The following is a 25,828-nucleotide window of genomic DNA, read 5'->3' as shown; positions in this document are numbered from 1 at the left end:
GGAGAAAATGCAAACATTGGCCAACAACCTGGACATGTTCACGATTGTCAGCTAGAACTGAGAATACACGTCCAGCACGTTCTCTTATCGTAGATTCTTATTAATTTATTGCATAACTACACGGTGCACGAAGAAGAGAGTATCTGTGCTAAGGAGGGAGGGGGAGAATCTGAGATTAGTTAGTTAAATTGTCTAGTTAGTAATCTGAATCTCCAGCAGTAGCTAGGCAGTTTTTTTTTACTGATTTATATCATCGAAACAGAGCCTGTTTCCTCGTTGCCGCAGAGTGGACCACGGAGTGCTGGGTTCGGATAATGCGAAAGAATGAGCCAAAGGGATACCTTGGTTCATCTGTTTGCTGGAGGGTGAGTAGGCTACGATTACATTAAGACAATGTATTATAAGGTTTAAAAGTGAGACATGCATCGCGCTGTTATCTCGCAAAAATGTGCTTTCCAGGGCTCTCTTGCCTTGGCGTAGAAAGATCTAGATTACTCTTCCTGCAACGAATGGTGGATTGCTGATTCACATGCTTAGTATTCAAATGTATTGATTGTAAGTCGCTTTGGAATAAGGCGTCTGCTAAATGCCAAAAATGTAAATGTAAAATGTCTCTTGGCCGTAGAAAGATAGCAGCATTTCCTCTGGTGCATGGAGCCTTCGTGCATGGAAGTGGCAGCCGAAACTGCCCGGGCTCACGTACAGCTCGCTCGTACAGTGTCACGACATATCCATACGTTATGATTACATAGTATATTTGACATTCTTGCGAACACTACTCGTAACCTACAGTGTTCGTAGGTTTTGCATAGGACACAGTAGCGTTCAGAGTTTATGAATGAGAATAAATGACCGTGACAGAATGACGCACGAGCCATTGTTGTCCTCTAAAAGCGTTCCTCGATCGCCGTCGTGGATTTCGCACAAAATATGAAAATGTGTCAATTTTAGATATCGTTTAAACCTTTAAACCTGTAGGAAATTACAAGCTACACCTCCACAAACCGATGGCAACATTGTATTCATTCTAATCGGAAGCTTGTGACACCTGACCGTCAATGAATGTACATATGTTCCATATTTCACACAACATATGGAAATGTGTCCATTTTAGATATCGTTATCGTTTTTAAACCTGTAGGAAATTAACAAGCCATACCTCCACAAACTGATGGCAACATTGTATTCATTCAGATTGGAAGCTTGTGACACCTGACCGTCAATGTGTGTACAGTAGATACATGCAACTTGGCCTAGGTGTGTCAACAGTGCAAGCCTATTATTACATTTGTGCATCCTTTGAGGATAGTATGCATGCAGGATTCTGGTTAAGTTATACGATATATATATAACCCTATATGACCAACACAATGGCAGTGGACTTTGAGGAAGATTGCACTGTGTCAATTGCTATGCAAGCTTTCTATGTGTCGCAGCTCACTGTAATAATGTGTCACTGTAATAATGTTTTTGCAGAATGTTCAAGGTTAGATTACAAGAGGTGGCCTAGTAGTAGTTGGTGACGTTAGAATTATAAGGTTCCAGCTCCATTTTTGTCAAAATTGAGTTTTTTACATAATCTGATCCAGTAGGTGTTTATTAATGCCTGTGTGGTGTTATTTTTTTTAAATGTTGACATTTCTGAGTTAGTAATTCATAAAATGCAAAGGTTCCATCTCACAAAACATAATGGAATGTAAAAACTTTGACGCTCAATATCTCTGAACTACCCTAAACGGAGATAGAACCTTATCATTCTAAGCTCACAAGTTGCTATTTTCAATGTGTAATCCCAGTATTTGCGTTGCTTTGATAACACAGTGAATGCATCCCCATCTGATGGGGAAGTTGAATGGCACAACATGCACATTCGCCTCATAGAATGTCAATGTTTATCATGACAAATCACAATTCTAGTACAGTCTTACTAGGCTAAATCTTGAGTGAATAGATTGCTCGCTTTGTATGATAACTATGTATTTTTCCAAGGCAAGATGATGATTGATTCAGCTGCAGTGCCAGATGGCTGTTTCTTCCTTTCCCTATCGCTCTCAACAAGGTTAATCTCACCTAGCCAGACACATTTTTATTTTCTATATTCAACCACCACAAATAAGAGAGTGGGATTTCAGGGTGAGCAGGTGGAAGCAACGTTACTTAAGATAGTTTAGAAAATAATGATAGTTAATCCCCTTGATGTTCTTCACAACAGTATTCAAGGCCATGTTGGCTTCCTCTCTCTCAGTCTCTGTCTGTCTGTCTCTCTCTCACACACACACACACACACACACACACACACACACACACACACACACACACACTCACACTCACACTCACACTCACACTCACACTCACACTCACACTCACACTCACACACACACACACACACACACACACACTCATAGGCTGCATGGAGCTGCCTCACTGAAACTGGGCCAAAGGTCGATCTTGCTTCTATGTGGGTCGGGCTTTTGAAAGGCAGTGGTAAATATAGTCAGAGTGAGAGAGAGGGCTACAGGAAAGGAATTTGTAGCCTGCTGCAGCCAGTCAACACTCACCACCAGCCAGTCAACACTCAGTCACCACCATGCATCCACTACTTCCACTGAATTCTACCTACAAAGCTGTAGTTGCTAATAGTCAGCTATGTTTTTTTCCAGTGCTGCCCAATAGTATGCACTTAGTTTGAAATACTTATATCACGGTCTGGTAGGCATGTTGTGTTGAGAGATAAGGTGGTAACAATTTGGGGTGTAACGGATAACCTAACTCACGGATCGGATCATTTTTCAGATCAAAACATTTTTAAAAATAAATAAAAACAGCTATTTCCTTGAATTCTGTAAAAACACCACTTTTACTGTGTGAAAAACCCCCCAACAACATTCAAGATGTCAAAACTGGTAGGCCTAATATATATATATACATTACATATTCTACACTCAAACATTAGGCTACATATTATACTGAAATACACATTCAACTTAAATGATGCAGTAGGAGAGAGGGAGGAGGCGCCTGGTTGCAGCAGTGAATCACTGGTGAATCAGAAGTTGTCAAGCTACCTTTTTCGTGCCTCCCGTCAACACACCAGAGTGATGAGTCAAATGTGTGGCCTACACACCGTATCCTTTTTATCAACCTCACTTCTTCTGTCATTGTTATAATTGACAGAGAAGCCAAAGTTTTCCCATACATGGGAGGCATTTCGAGTTCTTCTCTGCCGCCAACATAACTAGCACTCTACTCTACTCTACTCTACTCGCCATGATACACTTGGGCCGCGTTCGTAAATTTGCTCTGAGAGCACACTGGGTCCGACGTCATAAAGGGACCAAGTAGTTTGATTGGACAAGAGGCGTTCCATGAATGCTGATCAGATTCCAGAGCGAATTTACGAACGCAGCCTTGTTGTTGTGGATTCCCAGCTTCACGTGTAGCGAGTAAACAACAGATTTTGTTTCTGGGATTGCATTCTAGGAAATGATATGAACACAGCGGTAGTAGTCAGGTTGGACGGTTTTACGGTTAAATCGAAAGCCGCAGTTTCTAAAAATAGCAACGTTTTTACCAAGAAATACTACATGCTCAAAAAAATGCTGTATATAATAAACGCTATAAAAGTGTGTGGTTGAAGATGCTATGAAAGTGACATAAACAATGTAATTTGGCAATAAATTAACTGTCTAAAAAGACGTGTCACATGACAGCTTCTCCTCAGAATGGAGAATTAGGGAACAGTGTTGCCTGATTGGGCGTATTCCCGCCCAATTGGCTACTTATGATCACACTGGGTGGTTTTTAGACTGTGGGCTGGAAATCAATCCCACCTGGCAACACTGTTAGCGAAGCGACATGCTCCCTTAAAAAAAAAAAAAAAGCACATGTTACAAGCCCTTCTGAAGACTGAAGCTTGTTTTTCTGGCAAAAAAACCTAGAATAGCCTTGCGGACTAAATAGACTAGTCTTGATATAGCTTTACGGACTAAATAGACTAGTCTTGATGCAACTTTCATGCCCACTGTGATGGGGTACCTTGCAGACCGCTACACCCCGTTACGGTCTGTGGGATGCAATACGAATAGTTTTTGGTAGCGTGTGATGCCTGAAGAAGGTCTATGAAAGAACGAAAGCTTGCGCAATAACATCGGATGGCGCATTGGATGAAGGATCATATGGAAGGAGATTAACTAAGTGACTATCGGAGATAAATCACAGAACCTGTCAACATATTACGACTTTGGGACCTGCAGCCAAAGCCAATCACAAGCCAGGTAGGCTTACGTGTAGGCCTGTAACGATTATGAAATAATCGTCTAATGGGGATTAAATTACGTGATCGCGTTTTTAACCTCTTAACCGCGGTCAAATAATCTTTTTTTTTTAATGTTTCAGTTCATATTCATGGTCCTACTTTTGTTTGCATCCATCAAACACGTTTCCAATGGATCTATGCGCATGTAGCGAGATAGAACAGTAGCTATCCTATCAGAGGACACCCCGCACGCATTGATTTACAGTTGATCAAGTACAGTAGCCTACATCAAGTCAGCTTTCGAGCTGTAAAATGGTAAATGGTAAATGGACTGCACTTATATAGCGCCTTTTTTGCTGCTCCAAAGCACTTTACAACGACCTCTCATTCACCCATTCACACACACATTCACACACCAATGGCGGTAAAAGTCCTCACCGGATTCGGCAAACACAGTAGCCTACACGGCAGAGAGATGGAGCTTGTTGAGAACAGGAACACGACTGCACCTTTATGGGATCACTTTGGATTCAAGTCAAATCAGATGGGAGAACCCGCAAATTTGGATGAGCCGGTTTGCTGGATGTGTATTTATTTTGTATTTATTTTCAGTTATTGTGCTTTTGGAAAGATTTGGAATTGTTACAGGCCTACTTACCTGCTGTGTGTGCGCATTAAGCTGTGTATTAGGCCTAATGGATGCTATCCGCTTGTTAAGTCGTGACGTATTTCCGGGGCCAACGTTCGCTGAGGCGCTGTCTTCGAGATGCCGAAATAATAATAATAATAAATTATATTTATATAGCGCTTTTCCGAGGCTCAAATACCCTGACAATATGGAGAAAACGGGAAAGTGCTGTGTCCCTTGTTGTATGAATAGATCCGAGTCTAAAAAAACGATTAAACTGTCATTCTACCGCTGTAGTTCACAGGTACTCCGGTGCGGAGAATTTCTGATTTGGACTCGGAAATGGCTAAACGTCACTTTTGACGTCAGACTTAACAAGCGGATACGGTTTGCATATTCACTGCTGTTTGGCTGATTGATTACCATTTGAGAGTTGGTTTTGGAGTGCTGGCGTTATCCTGGTTGGGCAGACTCTCTGTGCGGTGTTGTCTGATGCTGTCAAATAAGGAATTGTCGCTTTGTCTCTTTGAAGTTGCCGCTGTGCTGCTGATGTGAATATGATGTTTGCTTGGATTTCCTTTCGGTCTATAGATGTCTCTCAAATGCACAAATAATGTATCGAAAAGAAATCGCATTCCAGCGACCACTTACATTTGTGAAACTATGAAGTAGCCTAATTGTGTTGTGACTGTTGCTTCCGGGGATTTCACAGTGTTTTTGACATGAATGCATTGTAGTAGTGAAGCATAGGGCTCCATTATTTGAAATTGGCGGCTCAACAATATCATATCATCATATATATATTTTGAATCCTGGTTAACCGAAAACCTGCAGTTATTTTTGTTAACCACAAACCATGTCATAAGGTCAAGGCCTTAGAACCAAAATGGCTGCCTTTATTTGCACACTGTCACAGTTGAGTTAGCCCAGTTCAGAGTCCCCTGGGTGAGTGGTAGTCCCAGGTTATCAGTTAGTGTCTGTATTTACAGTGGAAGATTTTATGTTCTCTCTGAACCACATAATGGGTTAACTTGACCCAGATGCTGCTACTGCTTCGTCTGCTAGAAGAGGGACCCAGTTTCACGGCTGTTTATATGCTCTCACATAAGCAATATCACACGAGAGGGCTGCGGCCTGCGGCCTCGTACCTACGACCGAATCACAGCCGTGCCGATATTCAGTATAACAGCACGACCTCGAGTGTGATATTGCTTTTATACAACAGTTCTACAGCGCCATTTATTAGTTAACAATAATAAGTGACAACAGATTAGGATTTGTTTGTTTATTGAATCATTTATTTTGGCTCCGTCAACAAAAAATAGTTCCGCAACTGGACTGTTGCCTAGTAACCTGAACACAAACGTCTGCAGGCTAGCTACTTTGTGCTACTTTGTGCTACTTTGTGCTATTGCACGGTCATTTCGGAGTGATACATATAGTTAGAAGTCCCAGTGCTGTTATACTGTATATCAGCACTCATGGAATGCCTCCTGTCCAATCAAATTACTTGGTCGGAACTAACTGTTGTGTAAATACTGTATATCAGGTCAAGAAGAGTCGGTCCTGCCCTGCTTTTCAAAGGAATTGTTTGCCCCCTTCCATTGATCTATTGGGGCAAACCTTCCATTGATCTATTGACATTAAGACCTTTTGGGATTAGTTTTCTGTCTTGAAGTGATTGTATGAAGTTGCAAGCTGTATTCCATCCATTAATACACAACTTAATATGCACACACCTACCTGGCTTCTGTGATTGGCTTTGGCTGCGGGTCCCGAAGTAGTACTAATAGTTGACAGGTTCCATGATGATTTATCTCCGATAGTCTCTTAGTTAACAATTTCCATATGAACCTTGATCCAATTCGCCATCCGATGTTGTTTCTAGTTATGTGTTTTTTTGTTGCCAAAATGTAGCGACTAGCCTAACTGGCAACAAACGTGAAGTCGCTGAGAGAACGAGGAGGGCCTTGTTTGCTATTTTCTGACGCGCTACCAAAATAGTGAGAATACCACCGGTCATCCGTAATCAGACTTAGCTGAGGTGTTGAAGAGTGTCAAATGGAATGAAAAGAAGCAGCACCCACATACTCAAAGCTGTGCAAAAATAGATGTTTTATTGCACAAGCATTTTTTCCCGGTTTAACCATAAAACCAACCCCTAGTATAAAGGTAGCGTACAATTTATTTGTATGTTTTGCATTATTGATCTAATGTGCTGTCTGTTCCCCCTCTCTCTCCAGGTGTGGGGGCACAGTGGGGGCCATTCTCACCTGTCCTCTTGAGGTGGTGAAGACCAGGCTGCAGTCGTCCTCAGTCTTCTACATTTCGGAGGTGCAGCTCAGCACCGTCAATGGGGCCAGCATGACCCGCATGGCCTCGCCCGGACCTCTCCAGTGCCTCAAGTGAGTACAGAATCACGAAAGGGCCACTCAGGCCCACTAGTTCCACTTAGATGGAACAGAGATGTTGCTACAGAGTGCACCATACACAATGGAAATGTGGAAATTGTTTAGTCATACAAATACTTGGGTACCATCTTTGATGATCATCATAAATTTGATGTGAACTCTGAGGCTATTGTGAAACCGGGGGCAACAGAGAATCCACCTTCTCCGCAAACGTAACTCCTTCTCTGTCAGGCCTGTCATCTTGTGTCGTATTTACCAAGACAGGAATAGCCTGAACAGCATTATAATAAAAATCTGTTCTAAGATAATGGGAGTGAAACAGAGAGACCTACCGTCCTCCGGAAGGCAGAAAGCATGATAGCGTCTCCAGGTCATGGTTCTGGCGGGTGAATTGTCTCTGTTGCCATCAGGACGCCGCTTTGCCTTGCCTGTTTGTCAAACAAACCGCTATTCCAAGTCCTTCATCCCTTCCCAGACTGTTAAACTCGGATAGGCTAGCGATGCACTGTAGGTTATAGCGCATATCCATGGTATTCATTGATTGTTGAATTGTATTGTATTATTTCAAGGTACCCACGATACCCAATGATCTTCTTAGCTCCTGGTGCACTTGTTGTTGTTGTTGTTGGTATGTGGTGAGGCGTTTTTATGTGAACATGCTGCTCTAAATTAATTGCCCCTTAGTGGGACTAATAAAGTTGTTTGAATTGTGGGACTAATAAAGTTGTTTGAATTGAATTGAATTGAATTGGAACTGTCTCGTTCGAATTCACGTCTACTACAATCCAGTTCTGCATCCAGTTGAATGCGTGATTCAAGTAGATTGTGCAAAACCCGAGAATGCCATTGACATGTTTGAAAGGCATAACACATTCACAACAGATTCCCATCTTAGGGCACTTAGCTCATGTGTGAACGGCGGAAAATCACTGGCGGTCCCGGGTTGGGATTCCATATAATGTACAGCGGCGGTGTGTGTGGTGTTATGTGTTTATAACATTAGGACTCCAGTTCCCAGTATGCACCGGGAGAGTTGAGCATGTGCAGCAGTCGCAGATAAGTGAATGTTCGTTTTTTTATTAGCCTATTAGTATTAGGCTATTATTTGATCGGTATTGGCAGTATATCGGCCGATTTTGCTCGTAGATCGGTATCGGTGGCAAAAAACGGTATCGAGGTATCCCTAGTGCTAAGTGATGTACTGCCCTATGTATTTTATGTGTACCCCAGGAACACTAGCTGGTTACTATGGCAAATCAAATCAAAATCAAAAGATTGCCGTTTTCAGTGAAATATTGACGTGGCTCCCTTTCTTCCCCGGGAACCACTCTGAAACCCAATACCACCACAATACTGCACAGGGAGGGAAAAAACAAAAGTGGGTCAGTAGCAAATGCTGCACAGGCCAGATCCCATTTAGAACAGAGTATGCCTGTGTACGAGCCAAGCTTGGTGCCTGCGTAGATATGAGGAAAGACTCCCAAGTCTCATGCTGCCTATTACTGTATGACAGAGGCCTCACAGCATAAGTGAATTCAAAGCAATGAATGTTCATGCAATTCTGATTGTAAAGGTAAATGGGGGCAGCATTGAATTGATTCAGAAAAGATGGCTTAGCAAGCTACCTTATTCATCCTCATTACCATTTATGGCGGCTCATAAAACTGCCTATAAAATTAAATTATCTGACAATGTCATGCCATGTGCAATCAGATCTGTAATCTTATCTCGGCTATCTCATAGACAAGCTGTCTAGATGTGCTAGATCGCATTGCATATTCCATGGTTGTGGTGAGTCATTAGTTATAAACTGACACATTGAAACACACTGAAAGAAAATACCGTAGGTGTGCTTTTAATCCTCTAGAATTATGGTAAGCCTATACCTCAGGTGCGCTAATACTCAGACCTCTTCAGTAAGTATGTTCCTTAACTCAGTCACACATGTTCAAAGGTAAACAAAAGGAGAGGGGAGTGGCAGTGTTGAGGCAGGAGCAGGTTGTTATAATAATGGCTGCAGGCAAAATAATTTCTTTACTAACAGCAGAACTAGCCAATTGAGCACCTAGTGGTTTGATTGACAAGAGATAAGCATGCTTGAACTTAGAACACAGTGTCCTAATCTACACAGTATGTTATTGATTCCTATGCAAATCAGAGACCCTATAAAAAAAATCAACTTATTGAGTGATTTGTTGACATTTTAGCATTTTAGCTTTCTTTTAGCATTCTAAAGGCCAATGCATCTCAATGAGACAATGCACACGGCGTGCAATGCGATTTTGTCGCACGACAACATTCGATTCTCAATTCACACCAATGAATGAATTAATGTGAATGGAGAATCGAATGTTGTCGTGCGACAATATCGCATCGCACGCCGTGTGCATTGTCTCATTGAGATGCATTCAAAACAATGGAATCGAATTCGGCGGTGTGACAAAATCTTAAGAGTGTCATAGCAAAGGGTTTGAAAACATATGTACATGACGTATACATGAGGTATTTTTGTATTCCAATTTTAAAATGTAATAAATTCTAGGGTATTATGTGTGGATTGGTGGTAAACTATTTTAATTTAATCAATTTTAAAGCTCTCCCCCTCACCTTCCTCTCTCTCCCTCTGCAGGATGATACTGGAGAAGGAGGGACCCCGTTCACTCTTCAGAGGACTGGGGCCCAACCTAGTGGGCGTGGCACCGTCCAGGTATGACCCACACTCCCGGTGCTACTTTTCCTTTTCCTACCATTCGGGTTGTTAAGTCGTGACGTGTTTCCGGGTCCAAAGTTGGCTGAGACGCTGTCTTCGAAATGCCTCAGTAATAATAATAATTAATTATATTTATATAGCGCTTTTCCGAGGCTCAAAGAGGCTGACAAATATGGGAAAAATGGGAAAGTGCTGTGTCCCTTGTTGTATGAATAGATCCGAGTCCAAAAAACGATTGAACTGTCATTCTACCGCTGTAGTACACTGGTATTATGGTGCAGGGAATTTCTGGTTTGGACCCGGAAATTGCTAAACGTCACGTTTGACACCAGACTTAACAACCGAATAGTTTACGTTCATGTTTTCTGTCCATCTATGCACACATTCTGTGGAGTCCTCAATGTGGAGACAATGACATTTGTATGTATGGTAGAATGATGATAACTTGTTTTTGAGTAGTGTAAAAAAAAGACAATCAATGGGGAAGTGACACACTCTATTTAATAACACAGTTATAATAAATTGGGAGAATGTTCTGTGCATTTCATCTCTTATGTTGTAGCCATTCTATGACCTTGGGCTGTGCCGGCTTGCTTCAGTATTCTTTTCTGTATTAAAATGTTCCACTACCTACCACCCACACAATGAGATTATCATTATTTTTAATTACATTTCATTGTCATCTCCAGCATTAATATTCCCTAGCAGTAAAATCCTCACAGACCAGAATGCAACTGTTCAGTGTCGAGCTGAGCTCCACGGCGGGTGTTATGCAACAGCATTCTGGACCAGTCTCAGTTAATCAGCATCGCTGGAAGCAGCAGCCTGCCTTCCACTAGGTCATGTGACTGATTGTGTAGCATCACAATTAGGGATGCACTGAAGGTTTGGCCGACCGAATGTATTCGGCCGAATTAGCAAAAAATTCACATTCGGTATTCGGCACATTCGAATGTGTGAAAAGACTGAATGTTTACCGCCGAATAGTAGCAGGGTTTTTCCTGCATAGAGGATTATGAGGCGGCCGTCTCCGTCTTGCCGCTTGACGGTAGTGTTTTCTACAAGCGTTGCACTTTGTGGATTTCTGGATTTTCTCTAACTGCAATTGCGGCATTGCCACGTGCTGACAGGGACGCTATTTAGCCCTAACCCTGATGGTGCTGTACGGCAAATAAGTTCGCTTTCGTGGTAGTAGTATATGCTTCATGCCTTTCTCTCTCCCCCCTCTGTTAATCACACTGTTTGTCTCTTGATTTCTAATTCTCTCTGTCTGTCTTCACACCCCTTTAAACTGTGTGAGTGTGAGTGTGAGTGTGAGTGTGAGTGTGAGTGTGAGTGTGCGGCAGGCTGTCTCGTGACTGGCTGAGTCACTGAGAGAGGCGTTACACAAAGTCTGCCTCATCAACATTGCAGGGGAAAGAACAGGATATCCACATGCTGCAGGGGAGAGGAATGTAGGGAGGGAGTGAGAGAGAGATTCTTCTCTGCAGCAGGCTGGTGCTGAGAATCCTGTTGCCCATGAGGGGATTGTTGTTGTCTGGGAGATCAGCTGTTCAACTGACTGCAGCACACATTCACTCACACATTCACTCACCCCCGCCCCCCCCAAAGAGACAAAGCGGAAATGCCTTATTTGACAACATCGAGACAACACAGCATCGGGAGGAGTCTGCCCAACTAGAATAATGCCAGCACTCCAAAACCAACTCTCAACCGGTAATCAATCAGCTAATCGTCCCCAATGGACAAACAGCAGTGAATATGCCAGCTGTATTCCATCCATTAATACACAGTTTAATGCGCACACACCGGTAAGCCTACCTGGCTTCTGTGATTGACTTTGGCTGCAGCTCCCGAAATAGTAATAGTTGACAGGTTCTGTGATTTTATCTCCGATGGTCACTTACTTAATCTCCTTCCATATGATCCTTGATCCAATGCACCATGCGATGTTTCTTGTAATGTGTAGTTGAAATTGTTGACGAAATGTAGAGACTAACTGGAAACAAACGTAAGTAGTCACTGATCGGGCGTTCACACCGGCAAAGAACCGTCACAGCCTACTATACTATACAATCCTACAACAGCAACAGCAACGATGGCATAGGTGAGCTTTTTTAAAAACATGTTCACAGATTCCGAAAACGTTCTTGTCCCGAAAGCGGAGCACATCAAGAGAGAACTCGTCTCTAAAGTAAACAACAGTCCGTTCGTTCCTATGATGGACATGCGACAGCGTGGGACTTGGTTGAGTTATTATTAGTGCAGTGGGGATGGTATGGGGGACACAGTTTTTTGCCTTATGTCCGTGCTTTTCACTAGGGTTAGGGTTAACTAGGGTTAGGGTCACTAGGGATAGGGTTAACTAGGGTTAGGGTCACTAGGGTTAGGGTTAACTAGGGTTAGGGTCACCAGGGTTAGGGTTAACTAGGGTTGATTGCTTGTGGGAAATAGCTGTTCGACATCCTCTGGGTTCCCCGACGGCAGTAGATCGAATATTTTCCGATTTAGGCTAAGGGGCCTTGCTGACACACTGGTCACGGTAGATTTCCTGTATGGAGAGTAGCACACAACCACTGATCTTCTCGGCTTTCCGCACTACCCTTTGCAGCGCTTTGAGGTTTAGGGCAGTGCAAGTTCCTGTACCAGGCAGTGATGCAGCCTGTCAGGATGCTCTCTATTGTGCCTCTGAAGTGGGCCCCCAGTATCTTGGACCCTAGTATAGCCCTGGCTCACAGTATGCCTTTTCCTCTTCTGTATCCACAGAGCAATATACTTTGCGGCCTACTCCACAGGGAAGGAGAAGCTGAACGGTGTGTTTGAACCAGACTCGACGCAGGTTCACATGGTGTCTGCCGGACTAGCAGGTAACAGTCGTTCCCCCAAACTTTATTTTTCTGTTCACCTACTCAACAATTTAGTTTCAGGTCTTAGGTTTTAGCTGCATCATGTCTACTCAAGAACATTTTGCTATCTTTTTATTTTATTTTACGCTTTACCTAAGATGCTTCAAGGGGCTATGTTTTTGTAACCTTTTGGTTGTTTGTTTTAGAATATATTTCACAGATATTCATTTGATCAAATTTCAACTGTTCATTTGATAAATGAGTTTATATTTATTTTCGATTTTCTTTTCCTCTATGGGGTGGTTATGGGGAAAGACTTGGTTGTTATTTTGGATAAGAATACCGTTTTTATAACATTGCCTTAAATCCAGGGCATGCTAAGGCAAAATGCTAAAACATTGCCACTATGGGTTATGTTGTTGTGGACATTTTTCTAGCTTCCTGTGTGGCTGTTTTGAGTATCAACAACAGATGGTTTGACCGAAAGCACAATTGAAGACTTTCAGGATCAACCAATCTCTGTCAACTATTGCAAGCCCCACTTTATGTCTGTGGTTAAAAAAATAGGCTAATTATAATTAATTCTAATAATTTGTATTAATAATACAAATTAGTCTTCTTTCAAAGTTAGGAGTAAGTTCTCCAAAGTAGCATCGTCACTGCTCTCTGTTAATGCAGAGACTGTTAACTGTTAAGAGATACACACACATTAGGAAGAACACAAATCACACAGATAACATTTTGTAAGAACTTCTAATACATAATACATACTACTCAATCAGGCGCTTTGATACTCTGAATAGACCCACTCAGCCATAACTGCCTCACTTCGTTTTAATGATATATACAGTATATAGTCCAACAAAGCAGAGTCCCACCACCAGCGTCTTTGAGCCTCGGAAAAGCGCTATATAAATGTAATGAATTATTATTAACTTCATACTGCTAGCTAACTGGTTACTCCAGTGATTTTAGAAAAAAAACAAACCCCCACAAGGTCCTCAAAGCTTAGGTTGTGCTTTCCTCCCCACCCCCCCCCCCCCACCCACCACCCCTTTTTCCTTTTTCTCCATTTGTTGTCTCTTTTGAGGCTGCGGAACGACACTAAATGGTTTAACGTACCAGTTTTGTGCTACAACTTAAAAGTGTGGGCCCCTCATGCGGGCCCCATCTCTGCTGTGTGTGTAGTAATGAAGGCCCCAGGGCGCTAACATGTAGGGGCCTCACTGCGTGCGGGAGGTCCTCGCCTCGCGTCTACGCCGGCCGACCAGTTGGCAGTTGGGCGAACGCCTCAGGTAGCACCCCATTTCCTTTCACTGGTATGATGACCGTGATGATAATGATGATGATGATGATATTGATAATAATGAAAAATGATGATGCTATTTGCTCATGGCTAGTTTTTATCACTGGTTTGTAGCTCTCATGTCTCATCATAACCTGCTGTGATTGCATAGTGCTGACACATTGCCCCCCCCCCCCCCCCCCCCCCTTTAGCAGTCCACTGCCCTCCCCCATCACACACTGTAAAGGTAAACGAACACACGTGCACTTAGATTTTCTCTAGTCTGCATAAAGGGAAATGCTAACCTTGTCACTGACAAAAACAAACAAACAAACAAACAAAAAAAGAAATGTGATTGGGTGACATTGTTCTAACTTTAAATCTTCACTGTACATGTATACATCATTATTTGAATGTAAAATGTGGAATGAACACTGAGAATAATACAAATATGTTCACACTTTATTCAACTAATGGCACAGACAGTGCCATCTAGTGGACGTAATCTGGTATTATCACACTGTATAATGGGACATTAGACACAACTTCAATGACATTCATTGGACTGGCAACAACCTACTCACCAGAATCACCAGCTATACATTAAATAGTATGAATAAACAAAACTCCAAGCTGCAGCTTCATACTATCTTTCAGACATAGAGAGAACTGATATTGCTATTGAACATTATATGAATCTCAGAAAATAAAAATGGCCAATTTTAGAACAATCAATTAGCTAGTTAATCTTTAATGAGTTTAAACAATATTTCTACAAAATAATGTCGCAGGACTACATAGCTTTTTCTAACTACAGAACCAAATGTCAGAACAATCCTCTTTTGTTGGTTGATTTCACATGGAATGACCTCTCTTCTACTGTCTACTTCATAAGAGGGCCCCATTAAGCCTAACGCTTCTTACTTCAGTGATATAACACGGTCAAACAGTTGTGTTTGTTTTTGGAGGGCTAAAGGCCAATGCACACAGCGTGCGATTTCTGTTGCGTGTCAACATTCCATAATTTCCATTGTTGTCATGAATGGAATCGAATTTTCGCTGTGCGATTAAAATCGGGGCCGTGTGCATTGCGATGCGATGTTCTCATAGACTTCCATTCAAACTTCAAAATGGAATGTTGACGCGCAACAGAAATCGCACGCTGTGTGCATTGGCCTTAAGTATTAAAAGATTGACCTGAAATTGATGCGTTAGTGTAATATACAGTGCATATACTGTATCTATACTCCAACATTTGAAATCAAACCATTTCTATCAGGTCAAAGTAGACATTCTCAGCTTTAATTCAATGCTGTATTTTTTCCAGGTTGGTTTCACCCTATTTATCCACCTATTTCAGGGCACCAGTAGTATTAAAAAAATTGGTTTCTTGTTTCTGATTAGTCAGGTGTGTTCCGTCACATAATGTGTCCAGGCATAAGAGAGCTGTCAATGTCTAGTATTGATTCTAGCCTCTAAGTTTTCCTTTGGAGTCTGCTATTGGTGTCTGTCAACATGAACAATAAGAGGTCTTCGCTGCAAGTCAATAAAGATGACACCCTGCTTGATTATCTTATCAATCCTTAGATACAGAATAAACAATAAACCAAACCAACCAATCACAGCCCATCATTTATAGACTTAGTGTAACCCAGGCTGACAAGGTTAGCATTTAAACCTTCTTGCACTGCTTGACCTTTATCTGAATATCTCAATGTTTACCCCCATTTCATTTGATCCCTTTGCCCTTTGCCAGTATCTAGACATGAAAAACTGATGATGGTAACGAAGGCACAAGGTTTAACATTTGTAGTGTCGGCCACACACATACATTGTTATGAATTATTCTATTGTTCCTGTCTACATCTTCACACATTTGTTTATATATTGTCCATCACTTATTTGGATAAGACTGGTGAGTGAGATGATATGCCTTTTACAATAGTAAACTGCATTTTTCCTCTCTTTGACTAAGAAAACGTAATAGCTGACAAAAGCAGATGGGATAGAAAACCTCACAAAAGCTCCAAAGATGTACTCTTGCATTTAAACAGGTGTGGGTTAGGAAAGGGCCAGGGAATGGGGTATGGGGGATATTTTGATCAACCAACTTTTCCTGTTGATTTAAATATGGGGTGGGGTGGGGTGGGAAAGATAGGGGTGTGACACTTCTTTATTCCTCTCCCATCTTCCCAATGTTTATTATGGGATGGGGGTAGAAGAGTGAGACAGGTGGGGGTGGGGTGGATTGGTTGGTTGACTGCTGCTTGTGTGTGACTGTGGTACAGAAAAGACTGTGTCTATTTTAGGGCTTTACTGTAGCTTTCACCCCTGCGTGATGGGGTGGCGAGCCCCAGCCATCTCAGCCCCTATATCTGCAGGCTTCTGAAAGCTGCAGCTGTGTGGAGGAGTAGCTTTGCCCCTCCCCTGTGAGTACACGCCATAGATGCTCTCTCTCTCTTCTTCTTCTTCCTCTTCTTCTTGTTCTTCTTGTTCTTCTTCTTCAACAGACTCTTCACGCAGTTGCCTTAGGACTGTGTCTCTCGATACAGTAGAAACTATAGATCGATTCTGTATTGTAAAAATGTCCTCTGGTTTTTGTTGTCCATCTTAGCTTGCAGCAACATAGTGATATACAGTATATATATTCATTTCCCCAATGGACAATGTTTTATTGGTTTACTACTGTATGTTCCTGTTTGGCGATAGTGACTTTGTGTTGACCATTTCAGTACAAAGCACACTTGCTGGGATGATTCCATATATATATTCCAGTCTCATATATGTACACTTAACTGTTTACACCAGTACTTTATACCTGCATCTTATACACATCATTGTACACTTATATACCTTGTTTTGTACACTTGCACTTGAACTAACATACTCATTCGCTTGATGTATTATCTGGGACCAATTTACTCATAGGTCCTTCTTTAACCCTTACTCAAACTTGAATTACTATAATATATAACACTACTTACTATATCACTTACAAAGACATTTGGGAATGGCATTCTCTTTCACTGGGAAATACTACTCTGTAGCCTTTACGTAGCCATATTCAATTTGAGTTATTCCACTCTGGTCATCTTGAATAATTCAAAAATGCCAGATGCCATTTTGTTTCCTCTTTGTTGTAGCTTGGGGTTGTTGCAGCCAATGAGGCCTTTAGCTGAGGCTCACACCGCAACGTCGCTGCACAATTATTTGAATTTTCTTTATTAGGATTAAACCCCTTGAGATGCACCATCTCGTTTTCGAGGGGGTCCTAACATAAATGACAAACATTACATTACAACAGAAGCAGACAGGTAACAGTACAGTTTACAATACAACACACAGACAATAGACAACAAACAACAAAAAACACGAAAACACACACAAATAAAAATAATGAAAAAACATTTCAACCACAAAACAGCTAGTAAACAGAGGGAGATTGGATCTAGAATACAAAGAATGAATACACATTATGTGATATAATTGCAACTCAAAGTGGGAGGATAGGGCGTTTTTAAACCTACCTAAAGATGAAATTGATCTAATGTCTGGAGGCAGGTTATTCCAGTGACCACATTCCACAATGACCTGCACTTTAAGTGTATGCTAGCTAAGGGCCACGCCCTCCCCATCTTGGAGATAGATAGCTACTACTTTTATGCTCAGATATTACTTGATCAATACGTTGATGTATTTCTTTTTTTAGTAATTTAGCAACGGCTAATTAGAAATTAGCTGGCTAATTTTTAATTAGGTGTAATTCAGTAAGGTTGCTAAATAACACTACTATACTGCCTGCTTTCTTGTCATCACTCAGGGCTTAGTAAAAATATTTGTCTGATCAGGTATTTCAGTGTCTATATAAATGGTGATTTGTAGGTAATGATAGTTGATAGTTACGCGTTTTAAATTTTGCATCTTTATCATAAAACATATTATGAAGAGGTGTGTCATCGTCTTTTTAAAGAGTTAATTGCTGATTAGGAACATAAACAGTCCATATCATATCATAGTGATAACATTCCTGAGAGGAACAAGTTAGTATGCCATAATCAAAGGTTATAGAGTCCCTGACCTAATTTCTTTATATCAGCGACAAGGACACTTTTCAAAAGACATTTTTACAAGCCAATACTTAAGACAAACAGCTCATAAACTCAGATTAAAGACGTCAACAAAGCCTTTCACACACTGCAACTGTCAGTTGAGGAAAATAGCTTTGTTTAGAGTGCACCAGGTTTATATTTCACAACATGCAGGATCAATGTGTCAGCCAGCTTTGACTACTACTACTACTATTACTATTAAAAAATAAATGTAAATTTTTAATGTTTTTATATTTTGTTTGAGTCATGATCATCATTAATCAGAAATTCCAAATTTGGGAGAAAAGTTGGCTGGCTAACTCTTTGATGGTGCTTTGTGAAATATCCCCCAGTAGCCCTGTATACAGAATAGATCTGTCCTTGTCCAGGCTGAGTCCTGCACACAGTGCCGCTCCTCTTGTCTGAACCTCTAAACTCTTTTTCCCAGGGTTCACTGCCATCACAGCGACCAATCCCATCTGGCTGGTCAAGACCCGTTTACAGCTGGATGCCAGGTAAGCATTTTGTAGAGAGGCATAACCTGGGTTACACACTAGTCACACGTTCTACCATAGTTAGGTTGCAGCTGGCTCGCTAATCATTCATGACACTGCGCACGACATCTAGCTTCTTTTCACAGGTGATGAGGTCTGTGTATCTCAGACACGATGCCTGCTCTCCTTATATTGGCATTTGGAGATTGACTCTTTCTTGAACACAGAAGATGAAATTATTTTGGGCCTGCTGAGGAAGCTCCTCCCCAGTCCAACGTTGTTATTTTGTCCAAGGGTTGTTTACAAAGCTAGCTAGTTTGTTACAAGTTAGTAATGGAGAACAGCCTAAACAACAGTCTAAAAACCAAAAGCTTGTTTCATTTTATTTCGGAACATCAACTGCCACTTTTCACACACTTCTGACTGGTATCATTGAACAAATAGAAATGTTTGACAGTGTTTGAGTGCAGAGCGCTCAGAGTCTGTTGTCGAGAGTGTACTGCACGTCTGCTTTGAATTGTTTAAAATATATATGTTTTGTTTCATACTGTTTAGACTTATGCTGGGTGATACCATCTAGGTGAGATGGTAAAATGTATAAGCACTCAACCGTATTACCCATAATTACATCTGTTTGTTAATTTACTCACTTGATGTGTATTTTGTGTTTCCCCAGAAACCGGGGTGAGCGACATATGAACGCGTTCGACTGTGTGCGACGGGTCTATCAGTCGGAGGGCCTGCGGGGCTTCTACCGGGGCATGTCTGCCTCGTACGCAGGCATCTCAGAGACGGTCATTCATTTCGTCATCTATGAGAGTATCAAGCGCAAGCTGATGGAGTCGAAGGCCCAGGCCACCATGGATGACGAGGACGAGTCTGTGAAAGACGCCTCAGACTTTGTGCGAATGATGCTAGCCGCTGCCACCTCCAAGACCTGTGCAACCTCCATCGCCTATCCTCATGGTATGTACAGTACGTAGCACCCGCCACTACTGGCCTGCGTGAGGCCCAATTCGGTTGTTAAGTCTGACGTCAAACGTGACGTTTAGCAAATTTCCGGGTCCAAACCAGAAATTCCCTGCACCAGAGTACCAGTGTACTACAGCGGTAGAATGACAGTTCAATCGTTTTTTAGACTCGGATCTATTCATACAACAAGGGACACAGCACTTTCCTGTTTTTCCCATATTTGTCAGCGTCTTTGAGCCTCGGAAAAGCGCTATATAAATATAATGAATTATTATTATTACTGAGGCATTTCGAAGAGAGCGCCTCAGCCAACTTTGGACCCGGAAACACGTCACGGCTTAACAACCGAATAGGTTTTCCAAAGACATTTTGGAAGTCAAAACAATATCTTGGCTTTGATACATATAACATAATAAAGAGTAATCCACCCAAGAGCAGACAACAACAACATATGGACACTGTATGACTTTGATTCTACTGTAGGGTAACATTGGACAGACTTTGATTCTGTGTTAACTATTCCTCTCAGTGAACACTGTCCAAGTATTTCCAGACTTAACTGTAAGTAAGTTCTCTTAAGTAAGTTCTTTTTATCTCTCAACCCCTTTTGCAGAGGTGATCCGCACCCGGCTACGAGAGGAGGGCAGCAAGTACCGCTCCTTCTTCCAGACATTGATCACGGTGCCCAAGGAGGAGGGCTACCGCGCCCTGTACCGCGGTCTAACCACCCACCTGGTCCGGCAGATCCCCAACACTGCTATCATGATGTCCACCTATGAGCTGGTGGTCTACCTGCTCCGCCGCTAGCTAGCCCCTCCCCCTCCTGACTGTAGAGGAAGCAGGAAACTGACTGACTGCCAGGGGAGATATCTTAATATAGAGACCAAAGGAAAACTAAGAGAACCAGGACCATGAAGATGGAGATTCTCCCGCCTAACCCTAACCCTAACCCCATCTACCAACACAACACGTGTCCCTCCTAGCCTGCGAGCCCCTCAAGGGGGGTACTGTGGTCAAGGGATAACAGAGATGGAATGGAGGAATGCGGGAGGGGATGTCAGTGAGTGAGTGAGTGAGTGAGTCAGTCTTTTACAGCCTGTCAAATTAGGAGATATCTCTGAAGGAAGAAATGGAGTGGCCTTAAAAAAGTTTTCAGTTGTCTGTGTCTCTCTCCTTGGATGGAAAATGTATGCCTGTTTCGGAGAAGACAATCTGAAAGGGGAATGCTTGAAAACAATCATAAAAAGAAAAAAGCAGAATGTTTAAAAACACTAACACACAGCCAACACTATAAAGACACCAGTCATCGTTATTGGAATAATATCCTCCACAAGTAGATGATTAGCATCTTTTCACTATGACATAGCACACAAGCTAACATTTGAAACGGTCTCTGAGTCTGCATGCAAGTTTCAGTAATTTGAACCACAATTTGGTGTGTGGGTGGGTAGTAGTTGGGGAATGTCAGACAAAGAGGGTTTGGGGAAGTTGTTCTTATTAAGAATGGGGAGGGGATTGTGGGTAATTTCTAAAGCACTACATTTCCCTTTTTTGAACTCGCATACATATATATTTTGATGTATTTTGATCACTAGAGAATAGTAAACATGCTGTACATGTACACTACAATGAGTTTGGATTCAAGCGTTCCCTGTTGACAGCCAGAGTTTCCCCTATATTGTGAAGTAAAGCATTATGCATATGGTGCACCAGTATACAAACTCGCGTTTGACTAGTGATCGCCGATCACAACACATGCCTCAGACACTTACCAGTGTTTTATTTTGTTTTTAAAGTTGACTATCATTTCAGTGTTTTATTATGGTATTGTTTCTCTGATTACTTGCCCTCCGTTGATGTAGTAGTCATTGTAATGGATCTTGTGGTCTCTCTTATGAGTGCACTAGACTTCTGTAACCTAGATATGGTGCAAGTCTGTCCAAAAAGCACCAACACTACCAACTCTACTGGTGAAATGCCGCTACTTGAAGATAAGTGTTGAGGCCAGGGAGTATCAATGTCACTTCATCATCACATGCGTGTTTGTGTGTGTGTGTGTGTGTGTGTGTGTGTGTGTGTGTGTGTGTGTGTGTGTGTGCGTGTGTGCGCGTGTGCGCGCGTGTGTGTGTGTGTGTCTGTGTCTGTGTGTCTGTGTGTCTGTGTGTGTGTGGAAATGTCATAGATATGTACTCCAGAAGCACAGAGTGCTCTCCACTAGCTGTTAATCATGTAAATCATTGAGGTTAGGTGTGTTGGAAAGCTACTGTACACACGGTCCATCCCAAATTCTAAACTACATAGTCCTTCCCTAACAGTGGCTTCCAACCGATGTTTTTGTGGCCTTTTTGGGCTTGTGCTTAATAACACTTTCTTGTGTGGACATTTGAAAGGATAGTATTACTGTGTATGCGAAATATTATTTTGCTTAACAGTTCCTATTGCAAATATTGTACAGTTCAGAGTACCTGATCCTATGAAGGATGTTCATATGTGTGTATAATACATGTATATGCATATCATATATTGTTATTTTTGTTGCTTAGGTCCTTGTATTATTATACTGTAGTTTGCAAAGGCAAATTAGTATTTGCATTTCTGTGTATGTGTACAATTTTAAGATGTTTGAACCTGCAAAACAGTGTGGTCTGTGTTAACCTTTTTATATATATGTATACTGTGTGTATATACATGCATCTATGTATGTATGTGCGTACGTACATACATACATACATACATACATACATAAATACATATATGCATACATACATACTTGCATGCATGCATGCAATACATTCATTTTATTTTTGGCTTATTTCACATCCTAGCCGCATTGGTGCTGAAAGATGGTCTTTCGTTTTATGGCATTCATAAAAGTATCCTATTGTTCAAAATAGAATTTGTAAACAAATAAATAAATAATAATCTCAATTCGATGTTTACATTCACTGCTAACTTTCATTATTCTACATCCTGTCAAGTTTTAATTAAAACGTTCATCAAGTAATTTTTTGTAGAAAAACACTAATGTAACAGAGCCCAAGACTTCAAATCATTGATACTCTGCATGTGAGGTTTGGTTCAACTACGCTTTCTCAGTTGTTTGCTAATTTAGTCAAGCCAATCTCAAACTGTACTGTGAATATACTGGAATGATTTCCCCACAGACTTATGAATTCTTATATTGTATTTATTTACCTTTTACAGCACAGTACATGGCCTACATGTTTGTAGAATACAAAATGGGATACAGGGTGAACTGTAAGATAACCCTAACTAGTGACTGACTACCCTTGCTGCTATTTTAGAGTTGGGTTATTCAGTTATTCACTTTTCAGTTATTCACTTTACCTGACTAATTTGTACTGGAAAGAGACACTGCACTGGTAGGCCCACAGTCTCATGGCCCTCAGCACAAGCAGGCCACCAGCCAACCATGGCACCAACGATCACTAACCGTGAGCTTAGAATTATAAGTTTCTATCTCCGTTTAGGGCAGTTCAGAGATATTGAGCGTCAAAGTTTTTACATTCCATTATGTTTTGTGAGATGGAACCTTTGTATTTTATGAATTACTAACTCAAAAATGTAAACATTTTAAAAATAACACCACACAGGCATTAATAAACACCTAATGGATCAGATTATGTAAAAAATACTAAATTTTGACAAATGGAGATATAACCTTATAATTCTAACGTCACGCCATGGCACCAATGATAACAAATCCTGGGGTTGTGGATGCTGCTCATGTGTGATTCTTGTATGGTTTCTCAGTAGTCTACTGGATTCTGATGCCCTCTGTCTACAAACTGGATACAAACAGATTAGTTTGCACAGTTGTTACAAGGTACTGGAAAAAAAACTACTAGTAATCTTAAGAACCTACTCTTCAAATACTAATGATCTCTGATCATATTATTTTCTTCAGATTAGAGGCGGCCTGTGGTGTCTGTAGGTATTTATTTCAGATATACTGCCTATTAGTGTCTAGGATCGGGAATTATGCTCACTCATTTCAATGTCCATGTTTTGGCTTGAAACAGTTATTTTTTTGTAATGCTCAATAACTAAACACTTAATGGAGAATGGCAATTATTACTTGAGGGCAAGACTAACAAACCTGAATGAAAACTGGATGTCTTGTGAAATCAATTAGTTTGAATAGTAATTGCTTTGTTAAATGCTATCTGTTAACCCCCCTTTTTATGATTTGTCTTAAGCCTGATGAAAATGTCCGTTGCCAGTTATGTATCGTCATCATCATACTTCCTTTTTGTACAAAAGTCAATAAAAGATGTGATCTTGCAACTTACTTTGGGAGCTTGACCTTTTTTTCTCCTATGAATGATAGACAGAATGTTCGTGGAATTTAACTTTGTAGTGGAATCTCAATACGTACCTTTGGAATTCTATTCTATTATTATGTAGCGTTGATCTCTTATGAACAGTCAGGCATGTGCAACATTTTACCACAAGGTGGCAGCAAAGCCACTCACCCTATTTAAAAAATAAAAAAATAAAAATCATTTTCGCGACTTCAAAATAAAAGCGCGAGGAAATGGATAGGTGTAAAGTGAGGGGATCAGGATATTTAATACTATTTGTCATGGAATAAAGAAACATTACGTAAAAGTATGTGTTATATAAGTTATTTTGATCATTATAATATGCGTGCGATTGCATGCAATGTTACACAGGGCACATATCGGACTACACAAATAATATTCCAATTACTAAACATGTTTTTTTTACTACCAATCTGAATCTACTCAACAACACTTCTAGTATACATATTAAGTTAGTTTCAACCATAAGGGGGTGTCATACAAGGAAGTATTGGCCTTTTTACTATTGGCCCAACAGTTCAAAGTACCTTGTCTAGATTGCACAGGGAACACATAATGGACTGTACACAAATAATATTCCAAGGCTAAACATGATTTAACTACCAATCTACTCGACAACACTTCCAGTATACATATCAAGTGAGTTTCAACCATGAGGGTTGTCATAGAAAGTATTCTTGGTCTTTTACTGTGGCTCAACAGTTAAAAGTGCTACCTCTAGTTTGCATAGGGGACACTTAATGGACTGTACACAACATATTTTCCAAGACTTCCAAGGCTAAACATGATTTTTTACTACCACTGTACTCAGCAACACTTCTAGAAAATGAATGCCCTATATAGTGCAGCAGTCTTTCATCACAGTAATTAGGATATTAGAAGAATGAAAGAATCCTTAAAAACACAAGTAAACATTGAGAGCATTATATGTTTATTCATTCAGATATAGTTACATATCATTTGTGGTTCCTTTATCTATATTTAGTATGTCTAAATGCTTTAACGTGTGCGCTTTTATTTTTCTAAATGGGATATCCTCATTTACATACACCCGAGCTAGGTGGGCGGAGCTCCACTGTAACCGTTCACAGAACAGCTGAACAGCTGACCAATGCCTCTTATGTTGAAGTGGTCATCCACCCGAATCATCTCAGAATATATTCTGAAATTATATATTATATCTGTCCATTCCATTCATATTTTTCCATTCCACTCCTCCAAAACAACAATGTTAAATTAATTAATTTCCTTTATTTGTCTCCGCCAGAACCTCTCAGAACTTCTCATCATGTCATGTGACATAATCAGTTAGGTGAACCAGAAGTGATGTTTTACAATTTATCAATGTGTGACCATCATGAATCCGAGCATTTTCCAACAAAAAATAAATAGACGTAGGCTACATAAGCACATTTTAATATGAGAAGTTCACATGAGCTGCTTTCCCCATACACAAGGGCTGCAACCTTGTATTGGACTTGTAATACCACTTCAGTAGGCATGTGACAATATCTCCTAATATCCATCGATTTTTAATTGTCTCAAATTCATCACAAGCAAATGAAGATACATTTTTTTCCAGATGGGATAATCGGACAGACACTAAAAGGCAAGGAAATAACCTGGGGGTATTCCATCAACGTCGCTAAAGGAAAATCCTGGCTTATTTTTGATAACGTCTCGCGAGATTTATCAGAATATGCCTGGATATTTTTAGGAACTCTCGCGAGACTTGTCAGACTAAACCTGGATTTTCTTTTAGCGATGTTGATGGAATACCCCCCCCTGAAGCC

At 40.9% G+C, this 25,828-nt stretch overlaps 1 protein-coding gene across 2 annotated transcripts in view; it reads left to right on the top strand.

Annotated features, from left to right (window-relative positions):
* Nucleotides 1–44: 44 nt before the first annotated feature.
* slc25a36a (solute carrier family 25 member 36a) overlaps nt 45–25,828 on the top strand; it is a 33,090-nt gene continuing 7,306 nt past the window's right edge. The window contains exons 1-7 of one of the 2 annotated variants that reach the window (XR_013937739.1): nt 45–365; nt 7,127–7,288; nt 9,924–10,001; nt 12,771–12,871; nt 18,672–18,738; nt 19,394–19,683; nt 20,303–23,672. Coding sequence is in view for 1 of the 2 variants with exons in the window: in XM_080543258.1 (XP_080399384.1) it covers nt 325–365; nt 7,127–7,288; nt 9,924–10,001; nt 12,771–12,871; nt 18,672–18,738; nt 19,394–19,683; nt 20,303–20,496 (933 nt within the window). In the remaining variant the exon portion in view is untranslated. Of the gene's footprint in view, nt 366–7,126; nt 7,289–9,923; nt 10,002–12,770; nt 12,872–18,671; nt 18,739–19,393; nt 19,684–20,302; nt 23,978–25,828 lie in introns of those variants that run through there. The other variant, XM_080543258.1, reaches the window with a different exon arrangement.

This window comes from Nansenia antarctica, assembly GCF_963989245.1.
Source record: "Nansenia antarctica genome assembly, chromosome: 12".
Taxonomy (NCBI): domain Eukaryota; kingdom Metazoa; phylum Chordata; class Actinopteri; order Argentiniformes; family Microstomatidae; genus Nansenia; species Nansenia antarctica.
Note: the sequence above shows the minus strand (reverse complement) of the source record. Positions and strands in the feature narration are given on the sequence as shown.